Here is a 16,910-nt window from a genome sequence, read left to right as displayed (position 1 = left end):
CCTCTGATTAGACTGAGGAAACTCTTCCACTTCAGTCTAGAAGGAAACTTTATTTTAGAGACCAAAGGTATTTGTCACAACTTTTCTTCAGTGGAGGAGGAATGAGAGATGTGTTTATGTCAGAAGTAGGTTTCATAGAACTACAGAATCACAAAATACCCTGAACTGGAAGTGACTCACAAGGATCCTTGAAGTCCAACTCCTCCTGCACAGGACACACAAAGTGTCATACCACATGCCCGAGAGCATTGTTCAGATGGTCCTTGATGTCAGTCAGGCTTGGTAACCTGTGACCACTTCCCTGGGGAGCCTGTTCCAGTGCCCAACCACCCTCTGGGTGAAGAACCTATTTTTTCTAATATCCAACCTAAACCTTTATGACTCAGCTTCCTTGAGTCCTCTTAGAGGTCACTAGAGAGCAGAGATTGATGTTTGCCCCTCCTTTTCACCTCATGAGGAAGCTCTGAACTGGTGTGAGGTTTTCCCTCTGTCTCCTCTTCTCCAGGCTGAATGAGCCAAGTGGGCCTCACTCACTCCTCATACAGCCTCCCCTGAAGTCCTTCACCATCTTTGTATCTCTCCTTTGGATGGTCTCTAATACCTTTAGATCCTTCTAATATTGTGGCACCCACAACTGCCCCCAGCATTTGAGCTGAGGCTGCCCCAGAGCAGAGCAGGACAATCCCCTCCCTTGCCTGGCTGGCAATGCTGTGCCTGATGCCCCCCAGGATGTGCTGGCCCTCCTGGCTGCCAGGTCTGCTAACAAGATGTCCCCAAGGATGTATGTCTTCCTGGCATCTTTCATGTCTGGCAAAACCTGTGGCCTGTAAAATAGCATTTTGCTTTTTACACCAAGTACTTAGATTTTAAAATGCAAGACTTAAGGAAAAGAATTATTCATGACACACCACAGGAAATACTAACAGAGGGGGAAGACAATCTCACTTTTGAGATAATTGCAAGATACAATCTATTTTCTGATGTTGAATCTCTATTTGTTCACCTGTTTTTATTAAGCCAGATTGCATGAAAAGAGATTGTCTAAATTTAAGCTTGTATTCCCTATTGGTGGCATAATTATTCCATTGCCGTTCCTATTGTTTTGATGTCAAAAGCACTGATTATACATTACAGGCCCAGGCTTACTCTCATTTGAAGTCAGTTCTGTGAATGACCTCACTGAGGTCAGGCTTTGACAAGGGGTGGCAAGGGTATGGCAAAACTAAATGAATTTCATCAATAAAATTCCTCTTTCAGCTCAAACATTACTCCGTGAAGCTGCGATGTATTTTTTAATTAGAAAGCTACTTTTTTTTAAACTTCTCTGGGAGTTCTCAATAATACGATTCAGTTACTCTTCTAATAACTAAGAGAAACATTATATGTCACACTAATAAAATCTCTGCAGATGAACGGATGCTTTTGGATAACCATGAGAAACATGATATAGGTTTTCTGGGGACCCTCCTTCCCAGCCAGCAAGACCTTGGTTATCCCAGGAGAGTCAGGGGGCAGTAGGGTCAATGTGGGGTCAAAGATCAATGCAAGAGTCACCAGGGATGCATATAACAAAGGGAAGGAGATAACATGGTTCTTGGAGGTTTAGCTATAAACAGGACAGACACAGTCTTTTCTTTGTGAGGAAAAAAAAAGATGTATTTTCTCTTTGGAACGATATTCTGCAAATTACATGCTGCAACACTTCCCAGTGGCTGGTGTGAACAATTCCCATGTAAAGAAAAGTATGTCCGAGGAATATGTCCAGACAATAAATGACTGAAAGTCAGCCTAAGTCATCAGGTATGAAGTAAGCAATACCAGTGTCCCACAAACTATCGGTAAGCACAGGGTACATAATAATTATGTTGTATAAGCAATCATTTCTTGTGCTTGCATAAAGTAAAAAGGAACACTAGTGGAAAGCAAAACATGGAGGAAATAGAAGGTAAGAGGTTATTGTGACTATTACCTATTATATGGAGTGGAGAATGTTGCTAAAACAACATCCCGGCCATTGAAATGGATAACATCTGTAACTGACTGCAGAATGTTAAAGTAAAAGTGTGAGTCGCCAGGAACTGAGCAGTTCAACCGAGCCTTGAGAAAGGAAGTCCACTGTTTTTCCAGCACTCTCTGAGATCCTCCCATGTCATTTTTACAAACCTGCGCCACCCTTGGGAAAACTACCTGGAAGGAACAGAGCAAAAATAATGGAGCAAATTAAATGTTTGCTTGACCTAGAGACTTTGTTGGAATACTTCTTTTAAAACATTTGGAATAACACAGCAAGGTGCTTAATTTAACACCACTTTTCTATAATCTGTGACAAATAAGAAACAGAGAAAAATTAAGCTTTGGAACAGTGTGCTATGAAAGATAAGGATGTGGCGTTTACTATACAGCCATAAATCCTTCAGGAGATCTGTTCTCAACCCATATAAAACTCATTTCCATACAGACTGCTTAGCTTTCTATTTCCCCAAACAAAAGCACATTTCATAATCACAATCCCTGCATCCCACACTGCTGCTCTGATTCTTGTGTTTTCAGCACTTAAAAACGATGCAAATCTTGCTGGGCTTTTATTCCGCCTCTCCACCTTTGCAGCCTTGGTCAGCTTTTCTGACTGCTTAGTCAGAAAGCTATTGTGAAATTAGCAAAAAATGCAGAAAGTGTTTAATTATTCTTTGCAGTATGGTAGAGCACAAAATTCCTACCCCTGTTTACTCAGCACTCTAATTCATGTTTCTTACAGAAAAATTTCTTCCTTCTTTGGAATCCATTTTTAACAACTACCTACTATGTTGAACTAACTACATTAGCCTTGTGCTTTTTATCATTTCGGAAAAGATGCTCTAGCATACGCCATCACTCTAAGAAACCACACGTTTTCCTTTCAGGACAGTGTAATATTTCACTCCAGCCAACCTTTTGGCTCGAGCAATAGGAATCTTCTCAAAATGCTGACCTTGTCATCATGATTTATGGCTCTCATTTCAAGGTCACTCATAACAGCATTGGTCCAGGAATAGCGTAAGTTTTCCTCCTCCTGAATATGACAAAGTCATTCAAGGCAATGTTTTTGCCCTTACCTTTCCCATGCTGTTGTACTCCACTGCTATTTCCCGGAAGAAGAAGTATATGTAATTGCCATAGTCAACTGCCTGAACAAAGTACGGTTCTAGAAAAAAAACAGCAACCCAAGACACCTGTTTTAGGCACCATGTACAGGATACAGAATGCAAAGAGAAGCCAAATACATTCACACTTAACATCCAGAGATGAAATGTCTGTGTTTGACAAACTTAGTCAGTTTTCAGAACCAAGAAATCACTGCAGAAGAATCACTGTGTAGGGACAGGAGAGGTGGGAACAAGTCTGTGCAGCATCACTGCAGAGTAGTTAAGTCTTTGCCACTAATATGTCTGCCCTGCACAGAGCAAGAGGAAAGGTAAACAGGCATTTATAACTGTATGCCTAAGGGGTCCAAGCAGTGCTCTTTATGACATGCAGGCTGTGAGTCGAGGGAATAGCAAACCACGTAACTGTTTCTGCCCACACGTGTCTGTAGCAGCAAGCAAAGTGGGACAGCTAAAGTTGACACCTGGCAAAACATTTCTGCATGCAGAAAAAGACTTGAAACTATGGCTTTGTTCTCTGTTAAAATAACTCCAAATGCTAATAATTCTTAACACCTACATGAAGCTAAACAGCACCATCCTTAACAATGAGGGCATTTAGAGCACAAAAATTGCCTAATCCAATGGCAGCAATACAGTCCTTAAGAAGTGTAACAGAAAGGCTTTGTGCAATATTCCCATAATTTTAGTTTCACTAACGAATCTTAACATTAGAGGACAAACCCTCTATACTTCATAAAGCCTTGATTGTTACCTAACAGTGCTGTCACAGGAATATTTTCAAACACAGCCCAAGCACACAGAGCCCTGGATAAGCTCCAACTTTTCCATCCAACAGACATAAACTAGTGGATTTCAGCTTGGAAAGCTCACTGGAATACATATTCTGATCTACCAAGCTCACAGCTTCTGTCAAATCCAGTAACTTGGGGTCAGGAGAAGAGAGAAAGAGATAAATAGATCAGAGTAAGCAAGAGATGTAATCTACTTCCTCCTTTCTGCCAGAAAGCATTGGTGAAATGAAATTACAAAGAGGTCTGTCAGAAATCCAAGACTCTCATCAGAGATGCTGCTTTTTTTGCCTTGTTTGTTTATCTACCTTTCAACCACTTCGAGTCATGTTTAACTGTCCGCAGAGTTGGGCTGTCTCCAAGGCTCCGGTATATGACTGCATCTATTGCAAGGAAGTCGGTCACTGTGGCAGAATACAGCTTTCCCTCTAGGGAAGAAGGAAAGAAGAAACAACGGAGGAGGAGCATTAGAAATAATACAGCTGCTTCTTCTCTCATCAGTCAGATGAGAAGGGGAAACAAAACCATCACAGTCTCCCTAGGAACAGTGAAGGAAGGAAAAAATCCAGCTAGGCAAATGGAAAAGGACTGAACAAACAAGTCACCACTTTGCAAAATGGTAATTTCAGAGGGATGCTGTGGAAGAAAATAACCTTACAGAATAATTATTCTTTTTCAATTTAGGTATGTCATACTGAACTACCTCATCCAGTCACAAGTCACTAGTTCAATGCTCAGAAATTCTGCCTAGGTATGTCAGCAAATCAAATATAACAGAGCAGTTAGTTTTAACTGGGAGTGCAAACCAGACAGGGCTTGAAGACTGTCAGCTAATTGACACTTATGAAAATTTCTCCCCTTGAGAGCACTTCTGCTCTGCCAAAGATCACTAACAAAAAATTAAATAGCATGCTGGGAGCCCTGCCGAAACAGGAATGAAAAGAGATGGAGGAAGATTACCCATCAATATTTCTCTTCTAGCATGCATTTTAGACATTTCCCATATGAATTACGCATTCCTCTCTCCTAAAGAATGGAGGATAAGCGATAAGAAAGAGCCTACAAAATGGCACCCCAAAGACAACCAAAACATACAAAACTATATGGACATAAAAGCACAAGCTTCAGCAGCATTTTAAAATTTTATTTGTTGTCTATTCTGTTTTGCAGAATAATTATACTGGACTGTTTTCATGTGTGAGATAGATCTCAGAACATGATGTATGCTAGAGGCACAAGCATTGGTACAGGATGAACCCACAAAATTGTATTTCTATTGTGTCTGCCTAAAAATCAGAATTGTCTGCATGTCCTTTGAAGGAGATTATGCTGGTGCCTTGAAGGCATCAGCACTGAGGACATTCCCAGGACCAAGCAGAGAGGCTTCTGTTGATCAAGCTCTCTTCCTTAAACTTTCAGACATTTAATTTAAGACTGAGAGGGAATCTCATTAATGCATACAATTATCTTGAAGGCAGTTGCCAAGAGGATGGTGCTTGACTGTTTTCAGTGGTGCCCTGCAATGGACGAGGAGCAATGGTCATAAATTAAACCTATGAAGTTCCACCCCAAGACAAAGAAGCCCTTCCTTTTTTTCTGACTCATACAATTCTTATCCTTATTTGGCTACTTAAGAATGATCATTTTTTTCTTAGCAAAACAGAAAAAATAATTACAACATGTCATGTCGTCCCCCACCAAGTTTAAAATAGAATAAAAAGCTCAATTGTTTAGATATGGATGTCTGAACTCATGTTAATAAAACCACACAATTATTTTTTTTCCTGCCATGTTCCTGTGACCAGCTACAATTTGCATATATCAACTGTAATAGCTACAAGTGCAAGAAGACTTCATGTAACTGCATCCAACAAACTCAGATGACCTGTATTAGTGCCCTAAACTCTTCTGAAACTGCTTTTCATTCCACTCTGAAAAGTTAGCATGAGTATCAATATGCAAGACATATGTAACAGTGATTTTCTGAAGCTAGCAGATTTATGGGACATATTCTACAAATATTTATTTGAACTGTATCAAATTTATTCTGAATCACCATGAAGGAGTATGATCATTTCTATAAATATTCTCCTGATTTTCAAATAATGCAAGGATTTCTTCAGTGACAAATTTGGAGTCATCTTTCTGAACTCCATCTGCATGCAAAGTCAAAGTTTACAATAAGCTGGTCATAAACTCTTTCTTGGGCAATACACTGAGAAACACCCTCTGAAAGATCATTCAGACTGCACTAAGGATAGGGAGTCTGAGATACATGGGAGAAATGGTTCTCTGAAGGAGTTTCTCTCTTTCCATGCTTAATGAATTACTCGCTACAATTAGAGAATTTCTACTGTATATTCCTGCCTGTGACTGTAATTAAGAAATCATATACTACCACTATCACCATCACTATTCTTGAAACAAAATATCCCATTTATTTGCACTATAAAGAGAGGAAAAAAAAAAAGAAAATAAAGAAACAGGTTATAAAATCCCTCCTTTGTGAGGCAGGTGATGGTGCCTCAAACATAGTAGTGCTTAATAGAGCCCTTTGGCTATAAACTCGTTTGAGAATGGCTGAAATGCTTGCACATTCTTAAATCTTCAGAGGAATAGCTCAGTTATTTCCATGTGAGCACCCAGCCTCTGTTTTATAGCATCTCACCTGCTGAACAAGACTCATATTGTTATGGAAGATGTCTTTATTATTTTCAACACCTATCTAACAGCCAGATCTAAGAAAAGATCAGCAGGGTTTGCACTAAGAGAAATACAATAAAGAAATATTTTAATCAGGAATTCCTAAGAGATATACAAAAATACTGCACAATCAGCAGCCAAAATTAACCCCATTTATAAGATCTCACTTTTTCTAACTACTGTAGTAGAAATCAAAGTTAATACTATTCTGCTGCATGCAGCATAAATTACCACTAACCAATACACTTCTTGTCTACAGCAGCTGGTAAGACAATATTAAGATGTTTTTAGCTTAAAAAAAATCACCTTCCCTTTCCTTCTAGATCTTGAAAAGGGCATGCCACAGCATTTTCCCTAACTTCCTTTTATTATGAATGTTAGCTTAGGCTTAGAGTTGTTAAAGACCATATCCTGCTTAATCCTTATAAAAGCTTCCACAAGCCTTGACTTCCTTTCATGTTCACAGAAGCTGGATGCAGCCTGAAATGGTGCCTCACACTGGCTATATTGTAAAGAATACAGGAAATACTGAAATATTGACCCAGGAAACTGATCATGCAATGTTGATGACAGTGACGCTAATTCCACAGAAGGGAAAGGGTTTTTTTGCTAAGGATTTCCTTATGCCCTCTTTTTTTAGTCATTGTTCACTCCTCTTGACACCTTTTAGATTTAAGCATTCTGGGCTCAAGCAAGGACAGAAAGTAAAAAGTTTATCTCTGTCCTTTTACCTGCAAACAACGCAACATTGGCATGCTTTGCATCATAGGGGCATCTGGCCATTCCACTGAATTCCTCTTCCAGATAGTCCAAGGTATCCATCTGAAAAATCAAAGGGAGCTCCTCAGGAAGGGAAACAAGGAAACAAAACTTCTTACCCAGGATGATGCTTATGATAGTGTTTCTTCTTTCCTGGGCAGAGGACAAAGCCCTTTCTCAAACTCTACTCCTGACTATTGAGTAAAAACTTGACAAAAATCATGGTATTAAATAAAATAAGTCTGAAAGATGTATGTCTGGTAAGCCAGGCATTCTTTTGGAGCTAACCATTTAGCTCTTTTGGAGCTAATCATTTAGCATGTTACACATTCTACAAAAATCTGACACATTTTACAAAAATCTTCAGCCTATATTTTATCTGCATACAAGTTTTGTTTTGAACTGAAGCAGGCTATGTGGTCTGTGGTTCTGGCAAAGCTCCAAAATTTATCCTCAACAGTGACCCAACAAAAGCACTCTTATGCACAGAAAAGACTGCAAACCACAGCATTCACAAGAAACAACACTAGGACAATTATTTCTGTGTGCATTTTTCTCCTCCAAGTCCAGAGATCCTTCTGCTCTAGTCTCAACAGTGGTGCTCTCTTCCTTGATTTGCATATTCAGAAAGATGCTCTTCAAGTTTTACTATACCAGTTGAGTCTCTGTCACAGAGAATCCTCTTACCATCAGGCAAGAATTAATCTGTGCAAGGATTGTAAATTCTGAGGCTTATATGCAACTCATGGGAAATATATTCACCCTGGGCACTGATAATAACACAAATATACAGATTGACTTTACATGAAGTTCAAGAAGGTTTGGTGAGCTAAGGGAGACTCGTACAACTCTTACCTCTTTAAGATGTTTATACTACTGTATTTTGGGAATAAGAACCTTTGTAGTATATTCAGGCAACTTGTCCAGCTCATACAGTACAGATCACATACAGTAAAGATTCACAGAGCATGAAACATAACCCACACAGCACTGTCAACTTAAACCAACTTTTATTTTGTATGTTACAACTTTCAAATCCTTTGGTGGATGATTTGTGATAATTTGTTTTCTGTCATGTACCCTTCCTGTCAAAATCCACTCTGAGGGGAGTTAGTTGTGTTTACTCAAAGACTGAAAAGCATTTCACGTAATAGTGAGAGGAAATGAGTTAAGAGTCCTGAGAAACTATTCCTGCACCAAGCTCCACACCCTGGGCTCATCCTCACAACCACTGGCATGCTTGATGGACAGCCCTGCTTTCTGTTTGGCACATGTTTAGTTCTCTTTCTGTATAATAAATGAATACATGGATGAAAGGCCAGGGCAGGTGTTCCAGAGGCCTTCTGAAGACTGACAGTGGAATCACTATCCAGCTCTGCATTGGGGAGGGGTGAAAACTCTTGGAGTAAGGGTGAGGAGGCCATTTATATGCCTCACATCACAATGCCAAAGAAATCTGTAATTGTATATAAAAGACAACTTCCACACAAGGAGACTGGCAGAGATTCGTTAGCCTCATTTGTGGCATTTAGAGATAAAAAATTACAAACTCTACTAGAAGACTAAAAACAGCCCTGAGATCAAGAAGCTTTGTTGCATACTAGGAGCAGGCAAGGAAAGAAGGAATAAAAGAAACAGCTGTTAACAGAGCAGCTAGCATGTTACCATGACACAGCCTTGTATAATTACTCAAATTTGGTTCTTCCTCCACAGACTGGAAGAAAATACTACCCTGCACTTCCCTCCTGTGTTTTCTAAACTGCAGCCATTATAGTGGCTAAATGACGTAAAGCGTCATTGCACAAAAATCAAGGAAAAGCAGCAGTCACAGTGAATACCACTAGGGAAGTAGTTTTCCTGGATGTTAACATCTTTATTCTGCTTTTTTACACTAACTGTGAACCCAAAACCTGAATGACACTTGTGATTTTGTCAGGACTAGCATTGGTAAAACTGAATTTTATTTCTCCAGAAAAAAAGATGATGAATGACCTGTGGGACATAACACTGCCTAGAAAAGCAGAGTCTGGATGTAAAATGCCTAAATAAATTCATTTCAAAGCTCCTCCAGAGACATCCACCGTTGGGAGTTGTATCAAAATATAATAGTGAAAGCCTAAGAAAATGGGAAATATTTCAATAAATGGGTTCTATTGGAATGGAGACTACTGGGATACACTACGCCAAAGCAATAAATTGGCTTCAGGGCATTATTGTTAAGTATGCATGTACCAGCAGAGCTCCTATGCTGCTCTTTTGGCTTTGCAGAACCCCAGCAAGTGAGAAATACATCACTGTGCTGCTGTACTCTTCCTTGTGGAGATTTACTGTTCCTTCACTTCCACAGCATACATTGCCATAGGATCTCCACAGTGTCCCTGTCTGGGGAGCTCACAGGAAATTCAGGGGTTTTTTGCTATGCCCTCAAACATCTTGAAAACTGGTTGTGACTGAGAACAACACAACAGGAATTTTAAAACATGCTACTCAGAAGTAACCCCCAATATTAGTCTATGACTTGATGTGAGTGTCAGTGACAAGCTGAAGAATTTTCTGAGGAGTGACTACATCCCCAAGCAGAGATCTGAAGGATTCTTACATCTATGGAGGGCAATGCAAAGTGGCTATACGCTTGATGTGCAGGAGTTGCAAAGAACTTGGCATTCAGTCTGAGATTTTCTCAGAAATCCAATCAACATTGAACTCAGTAGTAGCGAAACAAGTCAGGACAAATGTTTCAGAGTGCACAACTGAATGACAACATCATGCTGCTGCCAACATAGTCACAATAAATCCAACCAAAATACATGGCATAAGTGAAATTCCACAAACAGATTACATACCTTGTAGTTTCTGCAAGAAGGGTTGAATGCATTTGTTCCACAGATAAACAGTGTATCCTCATTTCTTTTTAGGAGAACCTTAATAAAGTTATGACATTCATCCTGAAGAAAAATAATAAAAACTATTTCAACTATTGCATTTTGAGCGTCTGTTTTTAATTTTAAGCAGTGATATTTCATTGTCAGGTTTAAAATTAAATTCGCTGGTACCCACTGTGATACTCTGGCCTCATTTTGTCTATGTTTAACTGACAATGAGCAAATCATAATTAATTTATATTCTAGTGGTTTAAAAGTTACAAAGAACTGAAGATACATCATTCACATTATAGCTCCTAGTTTGCTGTTGTTGACAAAGGTGAATTTTGTTTGAAAACTGCTTTCCTGAAGAGCAAAAAATCTGATCTTGTCACCTGTGCAGCTGTCAGGCAGTGACATCACCATTACAATGTACTGGCATGAAGCATCAGAAACTAGAAGGGGAAATAGATGTAAAGAATCAAAGAGCCTGCAGCTAATTATGATACTACTTGTGCCAATCATCAGTTACAGGATGGTGAAACTGGTGTGAGAAACAGTCCTTCTACAGCCCCACATTCCTGTTTTCTGATGCTTTACCTGAACTTAGAAAACTCCCACAGGGGGATGGACAGCAGCACTCAGCTTTTGAAGCAATGGTAACAAAATCAGTACACTCAGCATTATGACCTGCTCAATGCCTAAAGTATTTCAGGATATTGCTGTGGCCTCTGTTGTAATATTTTATCACATTTAAAGTGAACTATTTTTGCAAATTAAAGCCTTCAGTAAGTTGATGGAAAAAGCAATTACTGGTAAGAAGTGAATGGCAAGATCCACATCACAGACAGCAGTCTGAGATAATAGTGATGCAACTGAACTAAAGTGGCAGTTGCAGAAGAGATGAAAATTGCCTACCTTATGTTTCCCCTTCATTCTGCATGTGTCTACATCAGCTTGTCTGGATTTCCATGTCAATTTCTGTAAAGACAAAGAAAGAAATCAATTAGAACTCAAAGGTTTTTTACTTTTGATTTCAAAAGTAGATGTCCTTTAGGGGAGACTAGCTTTTGAACATACATTTATTGAAAGTTTTCTGCACTGTTTCTCCATGATTAATTCACCACAACAATGAAGGTTTAGTGATGTGGAGCATTCATTTAACTTTGGTTTGTCTCCAATTCCACAGACTGGAAACCCATACCTCTGTCTTTAAAGCCTAAATTAACAGAATTCAACAATAGGTCAACTTTGAAAAATCTATTCTTTAGTTAGAAGTACTAGCTGTTCTTTAAATTGATATTGCTCTACAAATCAGAATTGCCATTTATGGACTATGAACCTGCACTGGATTCTAAGTGAAATATGCATTCTGAAAGACAACATTTTGATCTGGAAAGAAATAAAGTCAAGTAATTCTTACCACTTCAATTCACCTAACAAGCTCAAAGAGTTTTCCTCCTGTCAAGACACTGCTGACTTTATCTGTTAACATTCTTCCTCCAGAAGATTTACAGGTAAATCCCAGCCAGTTTGTTTGTTTGTTTGTTTGTTTGATTTTGTTTTTTTGAGCTGAGTTTCAAAAATGGTCAAATGTGGAAGGCTCATTAATTACAATAAAACTTTGTTTAAAATCACACAGCCTAAGATGGCATCACCTTAAACACTGTTGGCCGTGATAGTTCCAGAAGTGCTTCTGATCAGTAAACTGAGGCACTGTGCATTCATGGAGGGGTCCAAGCTGATAGAATAACAATGAATATTTATTTCCATTATAAGCTTGTGCCCTCACTCTTTAATGTGTAAAGAAGTTCATATTCAGCACCATTCATAGTTATAATGAAGCACTGTCCCCTCCTCCAGTGGAACTCATCCAATGCCCAAACCTGTGTGCTTTCTGTTGGACCAAAGCTGTGTTTAACATAGGTTACACAGTATGAATGCAAGGCAAAGAAGCTGAAGGGAGCTTATTTTCAGTGTATTCATCTTAATATACAATGTAGTAATGCAGATAAAGCTTTTCATCTTTTGAATGCAACTTTTCATGGAGGTAAGGTGAATACATCTGTAAAATGATGTTATAGTAAGATTTTATTTAGTCAGTTCTTGCACTAGTCAAAAAAAATTTGTGCACGTGAAAATATGCAACTTACTTAGGATGATAGTTTTAGGAGACTTAACTGGGAATAGTATAGCTATTGTAGAAAACTACTGCATATAGGTGAATAGATGTTTGACAGAAGTTCCATCAGGGACCTCACTATATTTCAGTACAGACTGCTTATCAGCCCAGCTAAACCACTTATCAGAAATCCACAGAAGACAGTATTGCTATTCCAGCTCTCTCCAAATATGATTAGTGATGACATCTTACTTGCTTATTACCGTTTTACAGCAGTGCTGGCAAGTTCTTTTAAACAGTGTCATCATCCTATTTATTTCAAGCTTATTCTAATGTCCTTGGTTTCTGGGTGATGATAAAAGCTACTCACTTTGCTAAAATAAATTTCTTCTGTATGTGATGTGTCCATATCAACAGTATAAATATGGTCTCTGTAAAGAAAAGCACATGAATATGAAGTCAAGTGGAGTAGTCAGATCATTCATTTTCTATAACAGAGCTATCTATCACAAGGTAATCCATAAACTATTAAAAAAAAAAAATCAGAGGTCTTACCAGGAAACATTACTGGCAGCATCTCCTGCTTCTCCCACAAAAGCATTTTCACATATTAATTGTTTGCCTACCCATTAAAAGAAAAAAATAAAAGTGCTAAAAAAGTTCAAAGTAAGATTCTTTCCCAAAAGCCCTCATTTGAACAAATGAGATTTGGGAAAGTAGATGAGTCTCACATGATTTCTACTCTATCAGTCCTACAGCAGATGCCACAATGCAGATGTTTTTCTGTATCCTGAAATCAGCTGCAATAGCTTTTAGACACCCTCTGACAGATTCCTGAGCTAGAAGTCACTGTGCCATATTTAGCCTCTCTCCTCTCCTCTCCTCTCCTCTCCTCTCCTCTCCTCTCCTCTCCTCTCCTCTCCTCTCCTCTCCTCTCCTCTCCTCTCCTCTCCTCTCCTCTCCTCTCCTCTCCTCTCCTCTCCTCTCCTCTCCTCTCCTCTCCTCTCCTCCTCTCCTCTCCTCTCCTCTCCTCTCCTCTCCTCTCCTCTCCTCTCCTCTCCTCTCCTCTCCTCCTCCTCTCCTCTCCTCTCCTCTCCTCTCCTCTCCTCTCCTCTCCTCTCCTCTCCTCTCCTCTCCTCTCCTCTCCTCCTCTCCTCTCCTCTCCTCTCCTCTCCCCTCCCCTCCCCTCCCCTCCCCTCCCCTCCCCTCCCCTCCCCTCCCCTCCCCTCCCCTCCCCTCCCCTCCCCTCCCCTCCCCTCCCCTCCCCTCCCCTCCCCTCCCCTCCCCTCCCCTCCCCTCCCCTCCCCTCCCCTCCCCTCCCCTCCCCTCCTAACCTTAGTTGTTATAATTTGACTGACAATATGGTAGACAAAAGGCTGACACAAAAATGTTCCAAGAAATCATTCTCTTTACACAATGCTGGCCAAACGAAACTGTAAAATATTTCTCTGAAAATATTTCACACTTTTTTCCTTGCTTTTACTTTCCTATTTTCCTGAGATCCTGTCCCTGTCTACAGTTAGCCACCAATCTCTTCTTAGAAAGAGGAACCAGACACAGCTACTCAGGTGAAGAGATGTTTTTAGACATTCTCTTCCATGTAAGCTGAGAATAGGGACAGCTCTGTATAGAACCCAAAAGTTGAAAAACCCACCAACCCTCAATGCTGTAGTAGCCAGTATATCAAACTGGGACTGAGATCTCATTTTTCCTTGAAATAAAATTGGTTTTTTTCAACATGCAGAAAGCTGCGCAGCTGGTACGATCTACAGCATTGGAGGGGTCTGCTGAAAGCAAAACATAGGCTCTTTCCATTTCAGAAATCCCTGCTGTCAAGGTTAGTTTCATTTTCATTTGGTTTCAGGGAAATAGTGCTAGTCTCTTTAAGTAAGGCAAACACACAGTACTGCTAAAAGAGAAATAACACTTCTCTCAGATGGAGAAAAGAGGCACATTGTGGTAAGGAACTGGCTTTTAAAATTTGTCTCCTATGGAGCTTGAGGCTGTTTGCTTTGTAAGATGCTAAATCAAGGAGCTGATGGGTCTTCTTCCCCTCCAGACTCTAAAACCAGACCTGCCATTTACTTCCAAGATTGGTTTAATACCTCAGTTTATTATTTGCCTGACTTCAGTGACAGAGCAGTGGTCAGGGTTGGTTCTGGAACAAAATTACCTATTAGCACAATATCAGTCTCATAGATTACGTCATGGTTCCCTTTTTATGTGCATTACTCTTTATTGCTGTCACTCCTGCTATATAAAAGTGGGGGGAAAAAAATCTCTTGAATTGCAAATGAGTTGTGGATGGACCTCTAAAACCCTTCTTCCAGCACAGCTCTTTATTTTACTCATCAGCCTCACTTTCCAGAGGTTACAATTTTTTCATTATCAACAAGACAGAAAATACAGCAGTGGTACTCAGAAAGAGCCGAATTGTTCAGTTCTGCTCTCAATAAAGCAGTCTTTAAACAAAGTAAGAGGACTTATTTTCTGGTTCAAGGAACAATTCAAATAAAATTCAGATGCTAAGTTACGGGATTATTGAAAAGATGGTTAGCATCAGGAAAATTACATATAATTTTCTCATGCCACAGAAGAAACACAGTTGCTGACAGTGTCAGTAGAGAGTGAAAGAGCTGTCAGATTTGGGGGAGGGCTCCCTAATTACAGAAAACGTGGGATTGTCCTTGTCCTCCTTTTCCCACTGCTGCCCAACTCCTACTATCTACAAGCTGTGGTATGTGTACAGTTTACTGCTAATTAAGTTATTCTAACACAAATTTACTTAATCCTAGAGCTTCCGTTTTTCCCACCTCCAGTCAGCAGAACAGTTTTGTTGCCATGGCATAATCTTGTCAAGGAAGGGAATTTAAATAATGCCACTGGCTGTGCACGACCCTTGGCACTCGAGCACAGTTTGGAAAAATGTAACTGCAAATGAGGAGGGAGCCATCCCATGCCCTGCTCCTAGCCTGTTTGTTCACACACGAGGGGTGGCAGATAATGTGAACAAAAGCTGCCACTGCATGAGACAATGGGAGGAGGAGACACAGCAAACTTAGAAGAGGGTGTGTGTGCCTTGGTGTAGGCGAGTGAGACAGAGAGATGGCGAAGAAGGAGTACCCTTCCCACCAGAAAAAAGATGACAGAACTGGTTCTTTGCAGACCGTAAGCCAGATAGTCAGACGGTAAAGCGTTATGGCCTTTGGCTGAGTTATTCTGATTTATACTGTCTGTATATTTCTGCCTGATAACACGAAATAATGCCTTTGTGAAGTGACACAAAAGTTTATTTGGTAATAGCTAATACAGGAGGCATGTATCCCATACGACAAAATAAATAGCAGACTGACAGAAATTTTGTTCTATGCCAGTTGCTCATTAATAAAATGTAAGCAGTTCTCAAATCTGAGTTAGCCTTTCTGGTGTGCTGAAACTGTTTGCAAAAGTAAAGTCAACACTGTTTTTTCCAGAACAAGCAAACAAAACATCCCCAACCTAAATACAACAGCCCTAATTAAAAAACACCCCAACTATATTTAACCATTTCTTTGGATTGTTTCTCAGATAATAAGGTGAAACATAAACTTAGGATCACTGTATTTCAATATATTAAAAAAGCATGAAAGCAACATCTCATATAATAGCCCAAAGCTTTATTTAGCTACAGTTTTCAATGAATTGTGTTACAAAACTCTTTGGCAAACACATTTGCTTGTGTACAAATTTGCCTCCAATCTCTAGATTTACTACTGCCTTTGAAGGAAATGCAGAATTTGAATTACAAACTTTCATTCACACTAGATACTGAAGGATGACTCATTTTCTGAAGTTTGTTACTTACAGATAAAAATTACCTCTGAATTTCAACTTGTATCACATACATAGTCTTGTCAGCCCAGGAGGGACTTTATTCAGTAACATGGAGGAGGGAAAGAATATGTCAAAGAGGTTTTGAGTTACTGAAGGAAAAAAAGTGTAAGAAGATTTTTTTCATGCCTAAGTACAAAACAGACCAGGCCTTTATTCTTATTTGTAGGTCACAAGATCCTAGGACTATTATAAGCACTCTCATTGTAGCAAGTTGTTTTATACAAATAAGGAAGAATACATATTCACATAATAATACATGTTATGCCCCAAATATTAGCATTCTTCATATAATTTGTGCACACAGTGGTTTCATATCCCAAAACTGTTCTCCAGGTTTTCCTGTTGTAAGGCCAATTATTTGGGCACTGAGACAGCCTAACTGCGTCAATCTCAACCTGGGAACAAATTATGAAAACAGCAAAGCAAAATCTGCAAAGAGGATTTACCACCATCTCACTGCAAATAATTTCCTAATTTCAGGGAAAACAAATAAGGAAAGCAAAGGGAGCTCATTCATGAAAAGGAGGAAATCCTGCCTCCTTTCAAACCTATTCAACCCTCTGCCCTGCCCCACTCATTATCCCACTAAACACAGCAAAAATACCAGTCTTGGAACTCAGCCAAAGCACAGGGCTTTGCCACTTGCCACAGGGCTGACCTC

The 16,910-nt window shown here is 39.6% G+C and overlaps 1 protein-coding gene across 2 annotated transcripts in view; it reads right to left on the bottom strand.

Annotated features, from left to right (window-relative positions):
* The window catches only part of SEMA6A (semaphorin 6A), a 118,127-nt gene that overhangs the window by 44,129 nt on the left and 57,088 nt on the right, over positions 1 to 16,910 (bottom strand). For both annotated transcript variants that reach the window (XM_066339940.1, XM_066339941.1), the window contains exons 4-10: positions 12,747 to 12,807; positions 11,173 to 11,235; positions 10,237 to 10,338; positions 7,366 to 7,456; positions 4,240 to 4,359; positions 3,093 to 3,181; positions 1,970 to 2,187 (exon numbers count right to left, since the gene is read on the bottom strand). In XM_066339940.1, coding sequence (XP_066196037.1) covers positions 1,970 to 2,187; positions 3,093 to 3,181; positions 4,240 to 4,359; positions 7,366 to 7,456; positions 10,237 to 10,338; positions 11,173 to 11,235; positions 12,747 to 12,807 — 744 coding nt within the window. The remainder of the gene's footprint in view (positions 1 to 1,969; positions 2,188 to 3,092; positions 3,182 to 4,239; positions 4,360 to 7,365; positions 7,457 to 10,236; positions 10,339 to 11,172; positions 11,236 to 12,746; positions 12,808 to 16,910) is intronic.

Source organism: Sylvia atricapilla, chromosome Z (genome assembly GCF_009819655.1).
Source record: "Sylvia atricapilla isolate bSylAtr1 chromosome Z, bSylAtr1.pri, whole genome shotgun sequence".
Classification (NCBI taxonomy): domain Eukaryota; kingdom Metazoa; phylum Chordata; class Aves; order Passeriformes; family Sylviidae; genus Sylvia; species Sylvia atricapilla.
This window is presented reverse-complemented; position numbering and strand designations above follow the sequence as displayed.